The 23,527-nt window shown below is 38.2% G+C and overlaps 1 protein-coding gene across 1 annotated transcript in view; it reads right to left on the bottom strand.

Moving 5' to 3' along the window:
- Window positions 1-16,654, bottom strand: part of COL9A1 (collagen type IX alpha 1 chain) — a 94,489-nt gene extending 77,835 nt beyond the window's left edge. The window contains exons 1-5 of the mRNA XM_070932245.1: window positions 16,558-16,654; window positions 16,087-16,219; window positions 6,451-6,847; window positions 1,686-1,769; window positions 903-923 (exon numbers count right to left, since the gene is read on the bottom strand). Coding sequence (XP_070788346.1) covers window positions 903-923; window positions 1,686-1,769; window positions 6,451-6,847; window positions 16,087-16,219; window positions 16,558-16,654 — 732 coding nt within the window. The remainder of the gene's footprint in view (window positions 1-902; window positions 924-1,685; window positions 1,770-6,450; window positions 6,848-16,086; window positions 16,220-16,557) is intronic.
- Window positions 16,655-23,527: the final 6,873 nt, after the last annotated feature.

Genomic DNA, 23,527 nt, shown 5'->3' with positions numbered 1-23,527 from the left:
TTTAATGTAAGCTCATAAAAGAATGCATGTATATATGTGATTCTGCTTTACAGTGTGTCAGTCACTAGAGAATTCTTCCACAAAACAATGAATGACTGTTATTAGGAAACATATCATCTTTTCAGAATCCTCAAATAAGTGAGCAGAGTGAAATTCACAGAAATTTTTCCCATTCTGTGTTTCCCACAGCAAAGTGCCTTATTCCACATTCAACTTTCTTCCATTTATGTATCTTGGTACCATGTACCTATCTATGTCACTATATGGTGATTAATTTTTTAAAAAAATCAATTTTGGCTTTACATTCATAATCACTAAGATTAGTTGGAAGCCCACGTTACGCATAAATGTGGAGGAAATGATCCCTTTTTATTACCCTGTTTGTAATTATAAGAAGATTGCTTAGGGAACCGAAGTGATAATTAACCCACCTAACTTAATCCAAAGGATGTGTCCTTTGTGGGTTGCACTGAATTAAAACAAATGAGCTTCCTTGGACTAAAAATTCTGGTTTAAAGCAGAAGGATACTAAATATATCTGGGGGAGGGAAGCATCAAAATTGGTAGAATGAATCCCAACTTAATCATACTTGTTGATCTTAATTAGATTACTCTGAATGGTGTGTGAAGCCTCACCAACCAGGAAAAATAACTCAATGCAGGTTCAAACTATGATATCTCAGGCAATATATTTTATGGTGGCTTCTGGCTTCCTTTAGGAAGCTCTCCAGCTGGGCATAACAGATCCCATGCCTTCTCCAATATAGCAACATCACTAGAAACATACACACTGTTTTAATTGATTGACAACGCAAACTAGAATCAAACAGCAAGTACCGTAGTTTATAGGAACCTTTCACATGCTTCAATTGAATAAGAATCCTTCTAGTTTTAAGACTTACCTTTATGATTGTCTGGCTTATCTGAAAAGAATAACAAGAAAGTTAGGCAGAACTCACTTGTGCTAGACAAAGGCAAATGGCTTGCAGAAAAATCCACAGGAACCAGGGAAACTTTGTGCAGGAGCCTGAGCTAGCCATGGTTGCTTCTTCAATTGCCACAGATGGATTTTAACATTTACTGAAGAACAGAACCCAAAGGAATCCCTCCAAACCCCCCCAAATAGCACAACCGACAAAAAGCACAGCTGTTGCTCGGATGAGTGTTGGAGGAGGGTAGCTAGACTGAAGGAAACCTGATGTCTAGAAAGGAGGGATTGAATGACTCCAGCTTTTTAACCCTTTGGCCTGCTTTTAGCATCGTGCACTTCTGGCAACGCCTTATGCCTTGATCTGTGCTGAAAAGGGCTTAATCGGGCAAGGAGAGCACCTGCCCATCCTGAATGACTTTTTAAAGCTCTGCTTTCAAAGGGAAATATATTAGGCCTTTTGAATACAGGTAATCCTCGACTTACAACAGTTCGTTTAGCAACCGTTCAAAATTACAATGGCACTGAAAAATGCGACTTACGGCCGTTTTTCATAGTTATAACCTTTGCCGCATCCCCATGCTCATGTGATCAAAATTCAGATGCTTGGCTGCTGGTTCATATCTATGATCTTTGCTGTTTTTCCAGGATCCTGTGATCCCCTTTAATAACAGAAGTTTTGGGCTCAATTATGGTCATAAGTCAAGAGACTACCTGTATTCCAAAATCGAAAAGTAAGCTTTGCCCTTAAGATTACCGAGCTCCTGATTGTAAGTTCACTGCATGTTTCCCTTTGAGGACGCCGGGGGTCACAATGAATCATCAGCCACTGGATCTCAAACTGAGAAGAGAGCAAAAAGAGAGGCAGTAAGAGAAAGAGAAATTTTATAAAACCAATACTTGTTTATTGATCATCATCATCATTCAGCAATAGAACCACTCTAAGGCTGGTAAGGTATTGCTTTGGTGGTATCCTTTCCTTAAGTCTGGGGATTGAGAACTGCAAGACTTTCTCACTTCGATCCTCACAGTTTTGTGATATAGTTAATAACTGACATCATTCACAAATAGGAACTTGAGGCTGGGAGGCAGAGATGACCCAAAAACCTATCTGATAATTCCAACTCTCTGGTAATTATAAATTAAAAATTGAAACAAGATATTCACGCTTAGAGGATGAACTCTGGACCACAATGGCTAGAACAGATCATAACAACGGAAGTAAAAGTAAGCAATACAAGCTTGGCCACATGAAAACAATACTTCCAAACCACCACCACCCCAAATACAGATAGTTCTCAACATATGACCAGTTGCTTAGCTACTGTTTGAAGTTACAATGGACCCTGAAAAAGGAACTCACAACCCAGTTTCAAAATTTTGGCATCCATTTTCCCCCCAATGATCATGTGACTGCATTTTGGGCTCTTGGCAACCAGGCCTCATTTACAGCCATTTGCAATGCCCCATGGTCACATGACCACAATTTGTGATGCTTTTGCCAGAAACCAACTTTTACTTCTGGTTTCTTGGGGGGGGGGGGGACCTGCCCTAATGGGTTCATTTAACAACAGTCACATTTCCTTAACAATTGCTGCAAAAAAGATTGTAAAATTGGGTCTGGTCACTTAATGATCCACTTTAACAAGAGTCGCAACTTACGACCATAATTGTGGGGCTCAATTATAGTCATAACTTGAGGATTACCTGTACTTAATTCTTACATGAAGCTTAGGAAATGCTAACAACCCAAGTCTTTGTTTAGACATTCACCTTTAAGGACCATTTCCAAGAATATTATTTACCATACTCATTCCTACCCTACCAAATATACTAATTTGCAGAAATATATATGATTTAACCAAAGGACAAAAAAAACTAATTCTATGATGCATTTTCTTCCAAGAAAAATCTGCTCTTGTAAATTGTACTTGCCTAATCAATTCCAAGAGATAAAATCCATAGCTTATTTCATTTTATTTTTATCATCTTTGATTGACAATTTTACTTTGGTTACCTTGAAGGTCACTTCAAATGTTAAACACCATGTCAAGAACTCCATTCTCAAATTAACAGGAACAGGATCCAGTTTTGGAATTAGAGTGTTAAAGACTGCACTGTTACCTTAAGCATCTAGAACAGGGGTGTCAAACTGGCAGTCCACGGGCCGGATGCATCACATGCAGGCCACGTATGTGGGAGAGGGGGGAAATGTCACGATACATCACGTGACGCAATGTGACATGGCGAGTTTGACACCCGTGATCTAGAACATTAGAACACCCTTTGTGTCCCTTAACTCACTCAGTCTGAGCAGCTCCCTTTCATGCAAAGTCACACTTTTTGCACACTGATGTATAAAAAAAATAAAATGGCAATTTTTACTAATTTAGTCCTATTGATTGAAAAAAGCTAGGCTTGTGTATATTTCTACTGTGTACAAGTAATATCTTTCTAGATGGATTCTTCCAGAAAAACTCATGCCATTGTTCCCCTTTGGAGAACTAGAATTCTAATGCTATATCAATATGCTGTCAATGACTTTGTTAAATTCAAGTTATATTTGATGGATAGAGGAAAATATGTTATTATATGGTTCGTTTTCTTCCAGAATATCGAATAAAGATGAACATTTATTTGGGTTAGAAGAATTAAATGCCTTATCAAATTGGAATCCTGAAAACTCAGCTCATGTAAGGTAAGGTCATGAGTTGGGTTGGGCTGGATTGGGGTGAGGTGAGATGGGGATAGAATGTCAAAAAAGGTAATATGAAAGTTGCTTTTCTCTGAAGCATTTACAATTTCATTCTCTGGTTTTTTTTTAATGTTTCATACAATAATTGTCAGTGATATTGCTTTCATTTTTCCTCAGATTCTGGAATTTTTAGATACTCAGGGAATATTCTATTACACTCCTTATACATTCTCATTGCCTGCAAATAACTAGATTTTGAATCATTTGGAGCTGCTCCTGATGTCAAAAGGACTTTATTCATGGATGCACACTGAAAATCAGAGGGTTACTTTCGACCATATCATTTAATATATTTGAATAATCTCCTTGTTTTCAGGTATCTTCAGAAGAAGAAAAAAGCAATCACGTATTACCTGTCTTTGCTCCCCATGCCTAATTTGTAAGATTCCAATTATGGGGTGTAACTAATTTTACACAGATTAGTCTTGAAGACTGTAATTAATTTATTCTTCACTTTCTCCTCCTGTCAATGCATGATTGGAAAAGAATGAAGAGGGGAATCCACACCCCTTTAGTATGAGTTAGTACCCTCTTCTTACAGCTTCATGCAATATGAGACAAGTCTCACTTCTTCAGACTGTTTTTTTGAATGTATTTATAGTAACACCTAAAAGACAGGAAACTGCAAGGCAGAGTCAGCCTTCTTAGCTTGATTAATACAAAGAGGTAGTCTTCAACTTACAACCATTTAAAGTTATAACTTTCATGTTACCTTTTTTGATATTCTATTCCAGAGGTCTTCAAACTTGGCAGCTTTAAGACTTGTGGACTTCAACTCCCAGAATTCTCCAGCCAGCATAGCATTCCCTACACTAGTAGTAGGATTATGAATACAACCTGATACATACCATCAGTGGTGGGATTCAAATAATTTAACAACCGGTTCTCTGCCCTAATGATTTCTTCCAACGACCAGTTCACCAAACTGATCAGAAAGTTAACAACCGGTTCTCCCGAAGTGGTGTGAACCGGCTGAATCCCACCACTGCATACCATCCAGTATATGGCTTAACATAAATAAAATAAGTTACTCCAATCACTAAGTTAGACATATGCCCCCACACAAACATGTATGGACATATTTATGGCAACTGTTTACTGGGATACAATCGTATCTCCATCATATTCAAATTTTAAACCTATTTAAGTCCATTTTATTTCATTCTTTATAGTAAGACATGGTCAGCAGTGAGTTGGAATTCATGTCTTAATACTTCATTCATCAGTAAGTATTTCAAAATTATATGCCATATTCATAATCCATCTAGGCCCATATGAACCTGCAGAATTCACCATCAATAGTGTAAGAAGTTCCAGGAATCCCCAGCTTGTTGAATCGACAGGCTGGAATCTTGTGGGAATCTTATGGTTCATTTCAAAATAAAACACCATGCTCTAGAATTTACCACTTCTTTTTCTGAGTTTGCCTCTAAGTATTACAGGAGGCCATTGGCATTGTTGGAAACATAGATTAAACTTAAGTCTCATGCTTTGACTTGTAGTGTGCTAGCATCCCTTTTTTCCTTACAAAATAATCAGACAAACAAAATCACATAATGCTGGATGCTAAGAGAGAACTCTGTGGGTAATGCTAAGAGAGAACTCTGTGGGTATCATGCTGAAGATGATCGTGCTAGTTCAAGATATCAGGAGATGGTTAAATTTAATAGGATAGGAAAGAATGTTTTCTCCAGAAAATGAAAATGTAAATCAGTCTGAAACTTGAGTGTTCCCTTTTTAAAGACTAATTTAGTTAATGCAGATTGATTGCATTGTAAATTTAGTACCATGAGGTAGACATAAAAGTGAGTAATGAATGGAAAGGCCCTTACAGAGCCTGCAAGACTGGTTGTCCATATATTCGTTAATGCCTTTATTTTATATCATTGGAATAAAGCTTTATTATGCTATTAGAAATAATGCAGTGTTGCTTTTGCTCAAAGATATCTAAGGCTTACATGCCTTCTTTTCTGCTACCCTAGGTGGCAGGTTCTTCACTGATTCTTTAATTCTATCTATGAAAATGAATAAATGTTCACACCAACAAACATCTTTTTGCAATTGAATCCATTGCTACAATCTGGTCAGTGTCTGGAGATTCTCAATCTCTTGCCAAATGCAAGATATGTTCCAAAATAAAGTACTAGTTTTATTTTTAAAAATGCTTCATTTTACTCTTACATAAAAAAGCATATGTAGTCTAGATTTTGGAACTGTGATCTTCCTAGGAAGAGGATAATATCTTCTATATCAGGAAGATGTGGCTTCCATTCGGACTTTTTCAGATATTCTTCTATACCAGAAATAAATCCTATACCCATAAGCCAACACATTTTTTTTAACTGACAGCATAATTAAATTTGATAAGCTGCTTAACTATAATATAGTTCAGAGTGATGGTTAAATTTGCAAAAAAAAAAAATCAGTTTTAGTTACATACCCTCGCAATGAGTTAAAACATAGCTTTTCATTGGATGCAGCTTCCTTTTTAGTCTGGTCTATTAATTATCTCCTGTTTTCATCCTATTTCCCTTAGTAGCTATGCAGTTCTTGAAATGTTCACTTAAAACAAATGTCCAAATATTCAGTTATAATGAAATTTCAGTCTTCATACCTTATTAAGTGATACTCTTTCCTTACAATGTCAAAACTATTGAACCATTTCTTACTGTTCCATTTGAAGCATATTTTAGCCTCTATTACCATATACAATTTCTTTAAAAATTGAAAAAGGTTTTTGCTGTAAAGGGAAATGTCTACAACTTACCGGAACTGAAATTTGAGGATTATTTTTCAGTTTTCCCAATGTGGTAAAGCCATCAATATTGATCTTCCCCCTTGGTTTTATGGCTAAAGTTTGTATTGTAGCACAGTCAATATAAAGTGTGACAGAATTCTTTTCTACACCGACCATAATTTTATGCCACTGGGAATCAAAAAGATAAGGTAAGTCCAAAAATGATACTGTCTGGAGACTTCCATCAGTTGCTTTATATGAGAATTCAAGACATTTGGCTTGTCCGTTAAGCTTCAGTCCAACTTGCTCCTTTCCAGAAGAATCTAAAACTTGCCATAGGCTCCAGGTTTTCCGAATTGTATTCCCAGTCATCCGAAAAGTAGTAAGAATGGAGTATAGATCGGGTAGTCCTTGAGGATACAAAGATCTATAAAAAATGCAAATAAAATAGGCTGCTTACTAAGTTGACTTAACATTGAGGTACATTATCATTTCAAAGAATGATCAAGAAGCTGCTATCTAAAGACAACATTAACAAACAGATCCATCCCAATCTGAACCAATAATTCCACTTTACTGTCAGACAGAGATTCAGTAATATTAGCTTACTTTGTGGAAGAATTAAATCCGGACAAGGCCTAGAAGCTCATGACCTTTTACCAATAACAAAACAGTGCTATGGATGAATCCAAAACTACTGTGTAAGTGTGCTAATCAGATTACTGAAATCAAGCTATCCCATGTTCTACATCATTCTTCGTTCTAAAGTTGTAGTTTGGATTAAATATTATACTATTAAAACAGATTATTTTTTTCCCCCTGGCTGTACCAGATTCTTCAGATTTGCTTTAGTCAAAGTCTGCATTCCAATAGTATTCACTACATGAATATCTGCCCTGCCTGTTTTCCATTGTCCCAAAGGTGCTTTTTCAGGAGGCAACTGGACTTCCTTGGTTTTTCTTTGAAGACGTTTCGCTTCTCATCTAAGAAACTTCTTCAGCTCTGACTCCCCAACATCCAGTCAGAGCTGAAGAAGCTTCTTGGATGAGAAGCAAAATATCTTCAAAGCAAAAACAAGAAAGTCCAGTTGCCTCCTGACAAAGCACCTTTAGTGACCTGGATGACTGAGAATCTCCATAGCTCTGCACTTTGGAATGGACACCCTTTGAATGGTGCAGATGTATGAATGGATTTCCAGAAAAATTGCAGACTACAGGAACCATTCGCGCTTCAGTTTGAGATGCAGACAACACAGACTCATTTCCAACAGCCTGCGTCTGTCTTCAACAGGGAAGGGACACAGGGCAGTAAACATTCTGCAGCCAAGAAGGCTCCACACCAGTGGTGGGTTGCTCCCAGTTTGCACCGGTTCGCAAGAACCGGTAGTAAAAATTTGTAGTAGTTTGGAGAACCGGTAATAACATTGGCTGGCCACGCCTCCAAACCGGTCCCCGACCCGGTCACCGCTCGCTTACCCCACCCACCTCATCAGAGGCTTTTTTTTTTACTTTTAAAAGCATTTTTTCTACAACCTCTTCAGCCAAAAAAATGCTTTTAAAAGCAAAAAAAAAAAGCCTCTGATAATTGCGCAGCTCAGCTGGGATCGTCAGAGGCTTCTAAAAGCATTTTTTTTCTGCAACCTCTTAAGGTTGTAGAAAAAATGCTTTTAAAAGTTAAAAAAAAAAGTTGGCCACGCCCATCCAGTCACATTAGCCCCCCCACCAAGCCACGCCCAGAAAATAAGCCACGCCCACGGAACCGGTAGTAAAAAAAATTTAGAACCCACCCCTGCTCCACACCTGTTTGCACTACTCAGGTGACCCTGAGGACACAGATAAACCTCCCAGTGGCTCAATGACTCTCTAAAAGGATGCAAATGACCATCTGTTCTGCAAGGAATATAAATCTTTCCATTCCCCACCATCCAGTCAGAGGTGAAGAAGCTTCTTGGATGTGAAGTGAAAAGTATTCAAAGAAAAAACAAGAAAGTTCAATTGCCTCCTGAAAAAGCATCTTTGGGACAACCATGACCTGGATGACTGAGAATCTCCATGGATTGTTTTCCATTGGTAGCCTTTGCTATGCTAAATTTCTCACTTGGGGAATTGGATTCTTCTATGTACCTAGGTGCCTTTGTTCTTTCTTCAAAAAGCATCTCAAGAAATTTTTAATTAATTAAGAAAAGAAGACACGATTAACTCATCTCGAATGGCTGTAAAGTGTTGAGGTTAGCTTCAGTGATAGCTTATTGGGCTGAAAGCAATGAATAAATCTCATCCTCCATTCCTATATGCAATATTGCCCCTCTGATCTCTCTCCTTGGGTTTGTAGTTTTGCACAAAATCTGTGATGATTCACACGTTTTATTATAAAGAAACCTTAATCCATTTCTCCTCTGGTTCTGATGTACGTGTTACTTTTTTTCCCTATGGTGTCTTCATGAATACTGTAAGACATGAGTATGTAAGTCATCACAAACTGAGAAATCAGATTTATTGTTTCCAAAACAGCATTTCTTATTTGTGACACACCACCTTGTTCTGGCAGACTTTTGTAAGAAAATATGTGGAAGAATTTAACACATAGGTAGATAGGCATTAGTTCTCAAATAAAATCTGTTTGTGTTCCCAGCTTCTACAAACGTAAAACATCTTAGGTATATAGTTTTAAAATATTATTTAAAATGGTCTATCCAGCACAGATCCAATTGATTTTATTTGCAAAATGCAGGACAAAGCAGTCCTAGCTAGAGTCTATAAATTCTTCATTCTGGTCCCCAAATCCCAGTGGGCTCCTTGCAAATAAACAGAATAGCTGGCTAGTTGTTTTTTAATTAATTAATTTGATAGGTTTATACTTGGCCTATGTTTCAGGATCTCAAGTGACTTACACAGGGATCTCCCTTCACTTCATTTCACCTTGATACAACAAGCTTATGAAGTACATTGGGCTGGAAAAAGGTGAGTCCAAAATCATAAATTGCACTTTTCTGGTGGATTTAAAGATAACACAATACCTTAATCATTATATCATGCTATAGAATCAAAGTAATAAGAGTTCTTTCCTGTAATCATTACAAAGATATTTCAGATTCTAACTATGTTTTCTCTGAGTTTCAAATTAGCCAACCCCGGTCATTGACCTAAGCGTTTAGGTACTCCACTTCTTCAGAACACAAAATAGTTGAGTCAGCATTACAGTTTGATTGAAAATGCTAGAGGTAATTGTAGCGATGTCTGGATCATCTATTCATCCCAAGCACAGAGATCAACAGGACCACTAGATAAAATTACACTTCAAACAAGCTTTAAAACCTTTAATTTCATTGCTGACGATGATCAATTTGCAAAAGGCACATAAGCTTATATGCAAAAGTGCAAAAAGGCTTTCTTCTATATACATACAAAATGTTTAAAATTCAAAATCTTTCACAGGCTGTTTTGGACTTGAAACAAGGGATCCAAATTCAAACCAGAGTGTTTCACTTTAAAACAAGTGGAATTTTAAATGTTCTGCATGCTACTACTTCCTTTGATATTGCCTCCATATCTGTATCTGTTTGTATATTCTCTTCTATATGTCAGAGTTCCAAGTAACACCCCCAACAAAAGATGGCTTCCAGGCCTGACACTATATCTGTTATACAAATATACATATATACATACACATGCGCTCAAATATACATTATGATTACTTTTCTTTCACTACACATATCTATACACACCTAAACACATCCTTGCTCATCTATGCTATACCTACTTCCTTTTCTCTTTCTATACTTTCATATATTAATAAATCAATTGAATAAACAAAGAAGTAATCCCAACTCCATGCATCAGTTAATAAGAATATCTTCATATGACTCAGCATAGCATCGTGCTAGATGATCATATGCATTTCAAATTTTGGACAATTGAATCAGCCAGATTGATAGTGGGATTTTTTTTTCTCTCTTATGCATTGGCAGTGTGTCTCACATGCATACCAGATTAACATTCAATCATTTTGCCTCAAGGATTATGGATGAAATCCAAACACTGGATTAACATACTGAAATAATGACTTTAGATGCCCTTAGTTTGACTGGAAAACTATATGTCACCTCTTTCAGGCTATAAATTCAGGCTATATGAATTTATATTATGCTCAGTCCTTGCTGGAAAATATACCAGCCATAGGAAGTTCACTTTATTTATTTATTGGGGGAAAAGAAAAACTGATAAAACAAAACAGATAAACTTCTGCTTTTTATTAGTTTCCAAGGTTTCCTTGGAGATATGCAAATTGGAAGCAGTGAGTAATAATCAAAAAATTATTTATTCTGAAATGAATCTTGCCAATGCCAACAAATACTGAATATACATGTTAGCATTTATTAGCCTACTCTTGATGCAGCATTTGTAAACATATTTTATTTTATTTATTAGAATATTTCATAACAAATAAGCTAAGACAGATGAAGTAACATTAATTAACTGCAAGCTTCCACGAAGACAGAATAGACTATTTTAATAAACAGTACAAACAACACCCTCATTCTAATCCTGATATTTTTAGTGTCCTCTAAATTCTCCCTAGTTACTCCTTAAAATTATCTTTATATATGCTCACTATGTCTAGCAATATTGCAAAGGAAACAATGATTAAAAAAAAATAATAAGTGGTGTTACTTAGAAGAGAAAAGCAAACTATTCAGAACAGTGGTGGGTTTCAAAAATTTTTACTACCAGTTCTGTGGGTGTGGCTTGGTGGGCATGGCAGGGGAAGGATACTGTAAAATCTCCATTCCCACCCCACTCCAGGGTAAGGATACTGTAAAATCTCCATTCCCTCCCCAATCCAGGGGAAAGTTACTGAAAAATCCCCATTTCCTCCCGATCAGCTGGGACTTGGGAGGGAGAGAATAGATGGGGGCAGGGCCAGTCAGAATATTTACTACCAGTTCTCCGAACTACTCAAAAGTTCCGCTAACGGTTCTCCAGAACTGGTCAGAACCTGCTGAAACCCACCTCTGATTCAGAAGTAGAGAAATATTTTAATATTTTAGCTAATGCCATTTTAAAAACTGGACTCAATAATTCTTCAGCACTTTTCCATCACTAGACTATATGAATCCTTGAGCAAAAATAAATTGCTGATTGCAAGTAATGCTGCCAATGCATCAGTGAGGCATACTCAAATATGAAATGCTGCAGCCCTATACATTGTCACAAGAGAAGAACATTGCAACCACGTTTAAAACATTGATGAGTAGAAGAGATTTATTTTAAAACATTAAGCATTGCTATTCTACCTTACAGAAAAGTCTACTGACCATCAAGTCTCTGAATACGGAACTGTTCTTCTGGCACATAAATTTAATTAATTAAATAAATAAATTTCAACACATAGAATTCATCTACACCTTTTCAACTAAGCTCCCCCACCCCCCAAAAAAAATTCCCATTCTTTTTGGAAGATTGCAAACAATCCATTAGAATGTTTACTGTTTGATATATGACTTGTGTACTCCAATTTTTCATGTTAACTCAAGGGCTTTACAACCTTACAAGACTGCTGCAGAATTCCATTATTAATCTTTTAGCTTTTGATAGAATGCAGTGTTTCTAATTGAGCTTTTAATGAGAACGATTATGAAAAGACCAAGCAAGCATTCCACTGATAACAAAGACCTGAGGAAACAAATGAGAGAATTTATGCGATAAAGAAAAAATGCTTTATATGCTTCAATTCAAATTTACGAATATATCCTCAGTCTTTTTCCTCTTAAAGATTGCAGTCTGTTCAAACTCAAGAAATCATTTTAAAAATGTATGTTTGGGTGTGGGTGGAAAGTATACCTTGAATACATGGGGCTCCCCTTGAGGAGCACCCGGAGGCTCCAACTGGCGCAGAGTGTGGCCGCGCGGGTGGTTATGGGAGCGACGTGGCGCTCCCATGTAACACCTCTCCTGCGCGAGCTGCATTGGCTCCCGGTGGTCTTCCGGGTGCGCGTCAAGGTTTTGGTTACCACCTTTAGAGCACTCCATGGCTTAGGGCCTGGTTATTTATGGGACCGCCTGCTGCCGCAAACAGCCTCCCACCGGCCAGTACGCTCTCACAGAGAGGGACTCCTCTGGGTGCTGTCGGCCAAACAATGTCAGCTGGCGGCCCTCAGGGGGAGAGCCTTCTCTGTGGGGGCACCTACTATCTGGAACGAGCTCCCCCCGGAGATATGGAGGATCCCAGATTTGCACACCCTCCGCCGCGCTCTCAAGACCTTTTTATTTCACCAGGCTGGACTGGCCTAACCTCTCCCATTCTCTTTTTAATGTAAATTTTAATGTAAATTTTAATTTGTTCTTAACCTGGGGTTTTAAATTTGTCTTGGGCTAAATTGATTTAATTCGATTTTACTTCTGCTCTTAAACTTTTGTATTCTATGTGTTTTATCTTGTGCTTGTTCACCGCCCTGAGTCCTTCTGGAGTAGGGCGGTATATAAATCAAATAAAATGAAAATGAAATGAAAATGAATATTACCCCACTGTCCAATCATTGAAGGTTTTTAAGAAGTGATTGGACAGCCACTTGTCTGGAATGGTATAATGTCTCCTGCCTGAGCAAGGGTTGGACTAGAAGACCTCCAAGGTCCCTTCCAAATCTGTTATTCTGTTAAATCTGTTTTAATACAAGTAAACCTTGAAATAATTGTGGGACTCTACATAGCTACTCAGATTTGAAAATGTAGCTGTTATTTGTACCTATTATTGTTTGTGAATGGAATAAATGTGCAAAGCTGCTTGAAAAATGCTATTATATAAAGAAAGGTTTCTACAAGTAATTAATAAAGCTGAACTGTAAATAACCCCTTCTGAATTAAGTTGCCTGCAAGAAGCTATAAAGATGCATTCTTGTTTTTCCCTTCAATTTCTGGTGATAAATTCTGATATGAGGGATTTTGGCAAAATACGATAATTGAATTTACCCTTATCTACATGACAGTTTTCCCCTAAGCCTACCTCCAAATTAATTTTACATTAACATTTTTCTCACAATGCAAAATTCAACACAGTGCAATTCTTATATTATTATGCTGCAAAGAAACACATGAAAAACAATAAAATAAAGCCTATTGTTGGAAACATAGGAGGAAAAATAGGAAACTGGGGAAAAACCACAATAGATTCTGAAATAAAGCCTGTAAGAGATTAGATTCAAATTTGGATGCATCTGACAGAAGCTAGCTACATTTCTACTTTTGTTAGTAGCATTTTTTAATCTTAGGGATTAACCCATAATTCCAAATACTTTTGCAATTCCTTGAGGACAAGTGAGGAGAAATCTGTCAGGATTTTTAAAACAACAGCAACATTCGTACTAAATTATAATCATCTCTGTCTAGGGATTCCAACAACAAGAATACAACCACCACAACACTAAAACGAGTCAGTTACAAATCACACAAATGCAATGAGAGAAAAAAGCCGATCTACTGAAGCCTGTTATAGCAATACAATAATTGAGCATCTTTCAGCACCAGTTTTGGTGAACAGCACCACTAAGCTTCCACAGCCGCTAGATGGCGGTAGGTCCAAGACCTAAATTTCAAGAAAATAACAGAGCCTTTCAACCATATCCAGACAAATTATAGAAAAGCCCACACATTCCCCACATAATAGCTGGCCACTGTTGTGTCCCAGACTAATATTAAAAATAATTACATGCTTCATGTAAAAATAAATGATAGTGCAGTGTGGTGAGGGATAACAGCTTTATTAGCCGGATTTAGGGACCAATGTATTACCCACATTCAGGTTAGGTGATCTGAACAAAATACGTTCTAAACTTATTTGAGATCTCTTCTGCAATTCATTCATAGGTTGAACACCCCCTTTTTATTTAACTCTTAGAATGATAGTCTTGATGCCCAACTAAGCCAGATTTCATGAGCTCTTGACAGCCAACACAGGTTTCTGATTGCTGGGTAAATACTTTAAAGGTTTAAATGGTTTACTCTGCAGAGCAGAAACATGTTTTATCAGAATATAGCCTTTCTCATTTAATGCTGTCCAATATCCTTGCTTAATGTTCTTCATTTTTAATTCCAAAATAAATTAAAAGTTTGGCAATGGAAAGTTTGACGCAGTCAGGCATCAAGGAAAATAGCATTGGGCCTCTTATAAATTTGAGGAAAGTTATCTCATTCCCATTATATATTTCCAATAGATATTTGAAAAGAAGTTACTGAAATATGAAGTACCAATGTATGTATATTTAGATCTGAATATAAATATCAATAAATAAAAACCATGACATATACCCATGATGGCGAACCTATGGTACACGTATCACAGATGGCACGCAGAGCCATTTCTGCAGGCACGCGAGCAGTCATCCTAGATCAGCTCCACCGCGCATGCGCGCGCACCTCCCAATGGCCAGCTGATTTTCAGGTCTCTGCCGTGCATGCGGGAAACACACACGCATGTCCATGCTGCTCCACCCCACCCAGGTGTTTCCAAGTGGCCTGTTTTGGATGCCAGGTAAGTACAGGGCTTACATGGAGGCTCTGGGAGGGTGAAAAATGGGCCTACTGGAAGTCTGGAAACGGGCCATTTCCAGCATCCGGAGGCTTCAGGGAGGCCTGCTAGGCCCAAAACGGGGCGTGGGGGTGACACACATCCATGTGCAGGGGGTGGAGGAGCGTGGGGGGTCACACGCACATGTGCAGGGGGCTGGGGCAGCACAGGGGGTGGATTGCGCATGCATGCGCAGGAGGCAGGGCGTGCGTGGGGGCATTGTATTATCAGTGTGGGCACGCGTGCGCATGCTATCGCACACATGTGCACGCTTTTGGCACCCAAGGAAAAAAAGGTTAGCCATCACTGATATATACATTTAAAAAGTGGTGCTAGAACTATAGGGTTCTATTGCACGGAATGGTGGGTTGCTACCAGTTCGCTCCAGATCGGGCAAACCGGTAGCAGTGGCAGGAGGCTCAGCCCACCTGCCCGGACACTTCTGCGCATGCACAGACGCTTCTGCGCATGCACAGAAGCGTTGCACACACACACGAGCGCCCACAAGCAAACTGGTAGCGACGGGTTTTGAAATCTGTCCCTGAGGGTAGTGTTTGCCTGGTGATTTTCTCCCTATTTAGTGAATATGTGAAGGATGTATAAAAATGATCACATTAACTCTGCTCTCACACTTTCACCATTCTCATAATATATCAGTATATATCAGGAATATAAAACTACTGGGAAATTTTTTTTGTGCTCGTAAGCTCCCCGCTCAATTAGTAGCTCTAAATTTGCCAGCACTATAATTGTCCAAAAGGGTATCAAACACAGCTATTATTCCTCAACATGAGAAGGGTAATTGATTTATATTTTTTTAATTTATATTTTCTTTATTATTTTTACAAATAACTCAAGGTGGCAAACATATCTAACACACTTTTGTCTCCTATTTTCTCCACAGCAACAACCTTGTGAGGTGAGTTGGTCTCAGAGTGACTGATCCAAAGTCACCCAGCTGGCTTTCATAGTTAAGGAGGGGCTAAAACTCATGGTCTCCGGCTTTCTAGATTGCACAATGTCTTTCTTTTCAAAATGGCTGCTCAGTCAAATAAATAGACAATCTTAATAGAAATAATACGAAAAATAAATTTTTTAAAATTTTACCTAGTAGGAATCCTGAAGTCTGCTTTGGTACCTAATTTGTAAGCAACTTGTAAAGATGTGGAGCCCACCACACGTTGGATAAGGCCTGTGGAAGCAGCTTTATCAAGCTGGAACTGCGAAATTAAGTCATAACCTAAAGTAAGGAACACAAATATTTGAGAAAAAAATAAACCACAAAATGATGTAGTTACAGTAGATCTTTTTACCCTGCTATTTTTTCTTTCGATATGTATTTTCTGATTAATTCAACTTTGCTGCTGTTCAAAATTCAATTTAAGATAGTTAAGTTTCTTAATAGTTCACATTAGAAATATAAAGGTGTATCACCTTGAAAATAATTAATGATGGTATAATTAAATAATATATAAAGCCACATTCACTTCACAGGACAAAAATAAATGGCCCTTAAAAAAGATGTTCCATGTCAGTTTATATGAAGGAAGATATGTGTAATAACTTGCATTTACTTGCCTGGTAGATCATCCTGGCCAATCTTGGTTCGTGGGCAGAGGTCCATCCTCATGTTGGAATTGAATGTTATTGGAAACCCTGCAACAAGATTAGACATGCTGCAGTTACTGTATCTCTGTCCACTTTACTGTTGAGTGGTCTATGTGACCTGGAACAATCTCCTTAGAGGGAGTTCGCAGAAAACAAATCAATTTATTTATTTAGGATCATGTATAAAAACTTAAAGTACAAACAAGTTCACACTTTGTACAGCTAAAATCAAAAGAAGCTACATTCATGAAGTCAAGTGATGCTACAGGTGAGATAAATATATATTGGGGAAAGCCATGGAGAATCTCAGTTCTTTCCCTGCTATTTCTGAAGGTCCTCTGTCTTCCCTAAGGTAGGTTTGTACTAGAAATAGTTCTATAGTGCAGAGTTGTTTGTGGTTTGGACAACTTTAAAAAGTTTCTACCTAGATAGTTAGTGAAGTTCATACCTACACTAAAATCAAAATAAGCAAGCGCCAACTCTGCTTTTGAAAAACCTGTCAAAGTTTTGGCATTCTTCCCTTTTCCTTTCATACTTCAGATATTTTCTCCTTACTCTTTCTTTCCGCGTGTTTGATTATACAACATGCTCAGTTACATGAGGGCAAGTGTGGGAATCATAACTGAAGGTTCCTTGCAAGAACAAACAGCCATTTCACTCTCTCTAAAGCACCACTGTGTGTATGTGGAAAGGGAGGGAAAAAAATCTCAGTCTATTTAGTCAACCAACCTCACCCGTCCTAAAAAAAAATGAAAAGGAAAACTAAACATTGGTTCCAGTTAGCTGTAGAATTCAACCTATGCACTGTTTCAAGTCAAATTGGAAGATCCCTCTGGAGGCTGGAAGAAAGACTTACAGTTTGAACGGAGAACTTTTTTTTTCCTGACTGCAAAAAGCATTTTGTCTACTATTCCAAGAAATTTTCTTACAGTTGGTTGATTACATTATATTTCTAGGATGACCTTCTCAGATTTAATGCCCTCCAATACAACCACCCGGTATCTCAGCCAGCATTATTAGTTAGATGGAAATTTGGACAAATGTAGTACCCGCACATCTGGCAGGCAGTAATAAATTTAGGAAGGCTGTCCTAGAAATGCAATGATAGTTCTTTGCAATTCTTTGCAAATTTGACCACTTTTTGTTTAGATAGTGCTTGGAGATGTGTATGGGTGGGTGGGTGCACATCTGCGTGTATATATAACAACTTCTATAAAATATTGATGTTCATATTTTTAGACAGTATATTAATGTTCCTAACTCCATTCCATTCATATCCTCTCCATATTGTTCCAATATACTCTTTAATCGTGTCTATTCCCAGATCTTTCGTTTCAAAAATGTCATATATTTCTGTTCTTTTTTTAATGCAGTAATAAAACAGAAAAATGTGTCACAACGGAGAGATTGGCAGAAAAGTCATCCATCAGATTCTAAGTTATGCAATTTCTACTTTTGGTTTCTTTTCTCATTCATTGTACAAGAAGCCTAACTTAGCCCTGTAGCAAATCAATCTACTGTATCTCTTATCTATACCTTAACACAATAAGACGCTTTTGATTACCAAACATTTAGTTAGTGTAATGAAGACGTTTCTCACTTGTTTGCCCTTGAACAGTAACTGATGTCAGAATCTCCAGAAAGCAACTCACAGAAAAGAGAAATTGATACTGCCTGCAAGGAGGGAAAAAAAAAAAAAAACCTCTGAAACATAAAGGTAGACTGCCTAATAATTTCATACATTTTCATTTCAGAGTCATGGATATATTCTACTAACTTAAATACATAATTCCATGACATTTATTTATTTATGAACATTTAATTTGCTGCCCAGCTCACTCTCAGTGACCCTGGATACCCTTACAAAGATAAAAACCTAATATAAAAACAATAAAAAAGCAATAACCAACCCCTCCAGCCCCACTCCCAACCAATCTCCATAAACCTTTCTTAACACAATAGGCAAGCAATTCTTCTTAAAACGTTTCAGGTCTACCACATTTTATTTCTCCATTCAACAAAACGGTTGGAGTTGGAGTCATTCTCTCAAACATCCTTTCTTAACATATACATGATTGCCATAGGGAAATAAAAACAATAATATAGAGGTTCAGATCACATAGATTATTTTAAATACAGTCCATTGAAGTTTCTCCATTTTTAGAGAGTGATTCTTTTAGAAATAGATTCAATTGCTTACCAGCTGTTCTTCATGTTTCCACCTTATCTTGAGTGGTAGAAGACTAGAAAATTATTTTGGGTTTTGTCCCTATTAAACAAAGGTTCAATGTGCCCCAGGGTCTCTCTTTCCTCTGCAGGGCATCTGTGGAGGAATGGATGTCACACCTCAGAGACAGTTTTAATGATCCTGATGGAGGTGGGCACTAGGCAAGCTTACGTGTCCTAGGCTAGAAGGGAGGGTGAGAAGATTTTGGTTGGGACATACAAGGAGGAAAGGGTGGGGGCAGGGGTGGGTGGGGGATTTCAGTAGAAATTTCAGTAGAAGCTAGCCATACTACCTAGCAAGTGGTGGAAGAAAACTAAAGGGAAGGAACTAAAAGGAGAACATGAAGGGCTGGTGCCTGGAACTGACCCAATAAAGTTTATGTATATTTTGGCACATCTACTCTTCAGGGTAAATTTAAACCCTTGAGGAAAAAAACTTAAATGTGGCAGCCACTCCTGCAGTACAGGAATTTTGCTGAACAGAATCAGGCAATTTATGCAGGATTCATAGCTCAGGTCTGAATCTCCCCAGATAATAATGCAGATAACCTAGTTCAGTTTTCTGTAGCGGCTGGTTAATAAATCTGCTACCCCTCTTCAGGTTAGCTGTATTTTAAATATACATACTGTAATTGTGCCTGCAGATATTTTTCTGTAGCTGGAAAAAGCAAGAATTCTTGATCCGGGAGAATTAGATACTGCTTGGGTGGATAGAAATAATCTTTAAAAAGCAGTTAGGACAATATTCTCTATATCAGGGCTGTCAAACAACATTGATCCTTTGGACAGTCCCATTGACCCTGGGGGAGTCAATGTGAACCACTTTAAAGAACCCTGCTTTAGACCTTGGGTGGGATTCCACTAGGGGTTTCCCAGGTCTATAAGCTAGACTTGAGCGTTGAATTTTTTTTTCTGAAGTAGGAAGATGTCAACCCTGTGGCTGACTTAGCTGCATGGGTGTGCCTATGAAGTCATCAAGAGTCTAGCTTGACTCAAAAGTCGTTTTGAAATCTTTTCATGATGTACCTAAGATAATTGTCTTTGTGACGACAACACTGCAATCCTTTCCCCTGGATTTATGGTTAGAGCCAGCCTTGAAATGAAAGCACGAAGTGACAAAGGTTGTTATTTAATTGATTATACCCCTGTATTTTTATTCCAAAGGAGATGTGATGACTGGATTGTCAGTTTCAGATTTTAAAAGGGGTGTGTGCACTAGGGGTGAAATTCAGCCGGTTCTATCCAGATCGCGCGATCCGGTAGGGCTGACTGCACGAAGCTCCGCCTACCCACACGGACGGCATGACATCCCTTTTTTGCGACGATTTTCAGCCTCTGCGCATGCAAGCCTTCTGCACATGTGCACAGAACGCTTTGTGCATGCACAGAAGGCTTTGTGCATGCACGGACAATGGCACGTGCAAGCAAAGCGAGCGCACGGCGCGCACGCATTTACAAACTGGTAGGGAAGGTAAGTGAATTTCACCCCTGGTGTGCACATTTGGAAAAGTGAGGGAGAACACTGTTTCTTGAAGTGATTCAGGAATGTCCCAATATTTTGGAGATAGTCCCAAGAAGGGTGGGAGAGTGGAGGCAGAGGTGAAAACTAAAATCATGTCTTGCTGAAAAATTGCTCTTAAATATAGCACGAAACTTTCAATAGAAGCATCAAGCTATTATAAACCAGTGGAAAGCCTCACCTTGCAAGCCTATGAAGAGGTAGATTCCTATGTTAATATTTATCCCCAATGCAGACTTGTGATTGGAGCAATCATACCCTGGTTGTTGTGCTCTGCTAGAAAGATAAAACATTGGGCATCACATTTAGAAAAGGGATCTTTGGAGAAAAGGCAGTATAAATTTACCTGGCATTGTGTCTCCTTTTTCTTCAGTAATGGTATGTGAGTGCCTAAGAAAAAGAAACTAGAGTTTCCTGAAGAGGCTAGAATTACACGCTGCTGTTTTGAAAAGTCCAGTTTCCATCTTAATGGTTTGGCTTGAGCCACAGTATTACTCTTGGCTGTACTTTCTCTACAGTAACAAAGAGATCTCAATCGGCTTTTTACAGATGGATTTCTAAGAATCCTTCCAGTATCCTGGAAGGCACCTCATGGTCTTTAGGTCCAACCCTTTGGTCCATGTAGAAGTCTAAATTAAAGCACCTCTGACAGATAGCTGGCTAGTCTCTGCTTGAGCTCAGCCTGCAAATGGGAGTCTACCGCCTCTTTCAGTAATGGGTTCCACTGCTGAATGACTCTTAAATATTTTATACCGTTATGTTGGCAACTCTACCTTAAGCCCATTATTCTGTTTACTGTGCTCTAGAACAATGGGAACACATCTTGTCTTTCTTCCACGGGGCATCCTTTTAGTAATTTCAAGAGTGCTATATTATGCTTCCCTGATCTCCCCTTCCCAAGGCTAAATATATATACCTAGCTGCTTCAACCTCTTTGCATAGCAATAGCAATCCCAATAGCACCTATTTATTTATTTATTTATTCATTTATTCAAATTTCTATACCGCCCTTCTCCTTTTGGACTCAGGGCAGTGAACAGCCAAAATAAAACATTTGTACACAAAAGTTAAAATAGGTTTAAAATAATTAAATAAGGTTAGACTTAGATACAGCTTCATGGTGCTTTACAGCCCTCTCTAAGTGGTTTACAGAGTCAGCATATTGCTCCCAAGAATCTGGGTCCTCATTTTACCCACCTCAGAAGGATGGAAGGCTGAGTCAACCTTGAACCAGTCTGGATCGAACTCCTGGCAGTCGGCAGAATTAGCCTGCAATACCGCATTCCAACCACTGCACCATCACAGCTCTTGCATAGCTCTATAATCATTTTCACTACCCTTCTTTGAAGCTTTCCAGTTTTGTTGAACCTACTTTGAAGTTTGGTATTCATATCTGGTTACATTGAAGGTTGGGGATTGGTTAAAGAAGAATCAAACAAACAAATTGCCCTGATTTGGCAATGGGAGCTGCAGATTAAAACCGCTCTGACCTTTTTGTAGTTCAGGCACATCACTGACTTATATTTAGTTTCATTCAATTACCTTTCCACAAAAGTTTTCCCAAATACTATGATCAAGCTAGGAATCCCCTATCCTGTACTGGTGCTTATGACTTTTGAGGAACCTTTGCATTTGGAAATCCATTTCTCTAATATATAAAAAAAAATTGAATTTTATTATTATCTTCTGGAGTATTAATTATTTTACCTAATTCTGAGTTATCTGAAAAATTTATAGACATTCTCCTCACTTCCCCATACTACATGACTTGAATAAGTACCCTGTTTCCCTGAAAATAAGACATCACCTGATAAAAAGCCCAATCATGCTTTTGAGCGCATGCGCTAAAATAAGCTGCCCCCTGAAAATAAGCCCTCCCCGAAAATAAGCCTTCCCCGAAAATATTTAAACACATGCGCAGCCGATCCCCGCCATTTCCTCTGGTTAGGGTTAGGCACACAGAGCTGGAAATCAGGTAAGACGGCAAAAGGAGCCCCGTCTTGCTCCACGTGCCCCAAAATAATAAGACCTTCCCGAAAAGAAGGCCAAGCACTTATTTCAGGGTTCAAAAAATATAAGACAGGGTCTTATTTTCGGGAAAACATGGTATTTATATTAATAAATTTTGAATAGTAGAAGTGCCAGGACTGATCTATGTTGTATTCTATTCTCTTTCCATACTGAAGAGGAATTATTGATTATGATATTCAACCTACTTGATTGTCATGACACTCAGTTTGCTAATCTTAACTTAGCTTGCTGACCAGTATTTCATCAGTATTGTGTCAAAGTGCAACTATAATCAAGATATATTACACTTATTACATTCTTGTAGTCTGTTAAGGAGTTTATCTGTTTTTTTAAAAAAATGGGGAAAAGTTAATACCATAAGAGCTGTGCAAGATTGTGTTACTAAATGTACACCAGGTAGTCCCAACTTCATGAGAAATAAATAAAATTACTGAGACTCATTAGGAAGTACCTAGTGGGATCTTTCTAATCAATCAAATCACTTTAAGAACGAACCCATTTTATTGTCAGAGAGAGACTGGCAGAGCCCAGGGAGGAGGAGTCAAGTGGGGAATTAGTTGAGAGTCTCTTCATAGTCACAAGAGGCTGAAGTCCAACCACATCACCCTATGCTACTGAACCTTATCTAGTTTTATTCAAGTGCAAACTGTTAGTTTTAGTTAGTTTTAGCTGTGTATCAGCCTGAGCAATAAAACAATAAACTGAAACTTTTTACATGTAGACCTTATTGTTTGTGTCTGACATGTATTTCTTTCTCTAATATTGCTCCAGGACCATTGTTCTGCCCCAGCTACGGATCCCAAAGAACAGCACCCACAAACTCTGAAAAAAACTTAGTTTACTCAAATAACACAGTTTTAGCAAATGCCGACTGTTAATAAGCGTTAACAGCCTGCCAGAATTCCACAGATAAGATAATCAGAGTCTTACTGGAGTTGGCAGAAAGCCCAGAAGCAAGGTTGCAGAGAATTCCCAACGTGATGATTAGCGAACTAAAGTTGTTTCCTGCAGCTTGTTACAAGCTGTGTTCTTTCTTAAATAGGCTAAGGGCGTGGCCAATTAGCCCCAAGCCTTACTCTGGAGGAGACCTCCTTTTGAGGAACCACTCCTGCCTTTTGGCAGCTCTGTGTGCCCGTGCATTGAGAAGAGGCTCCTCCCCTTCAT

The sequence above is a fragment of the Pituophis catenifer genome, unplaced genomic scaffold (genome assembly GCF_029215685.1).
Source record: "Pituophis catenifer annectens isolate HBS135680 unplaced genomic scaffold, rPitCat1.0.hap2 SCAF_1, whole genome shotgun sequence".
Classification (NCBI taxonomy): domain Eukaryota; kingdom Metazoa; phylum Chordata; class Lepidosauria; order Squamata; family Colubridae; genus Pituophis; species Pituophis catenifer.
The sequence above is the reverse complement of the archived record's forward strand: the minus strand, read 5'-3'. Positions and strand labels throughout refer to the sequence as shown.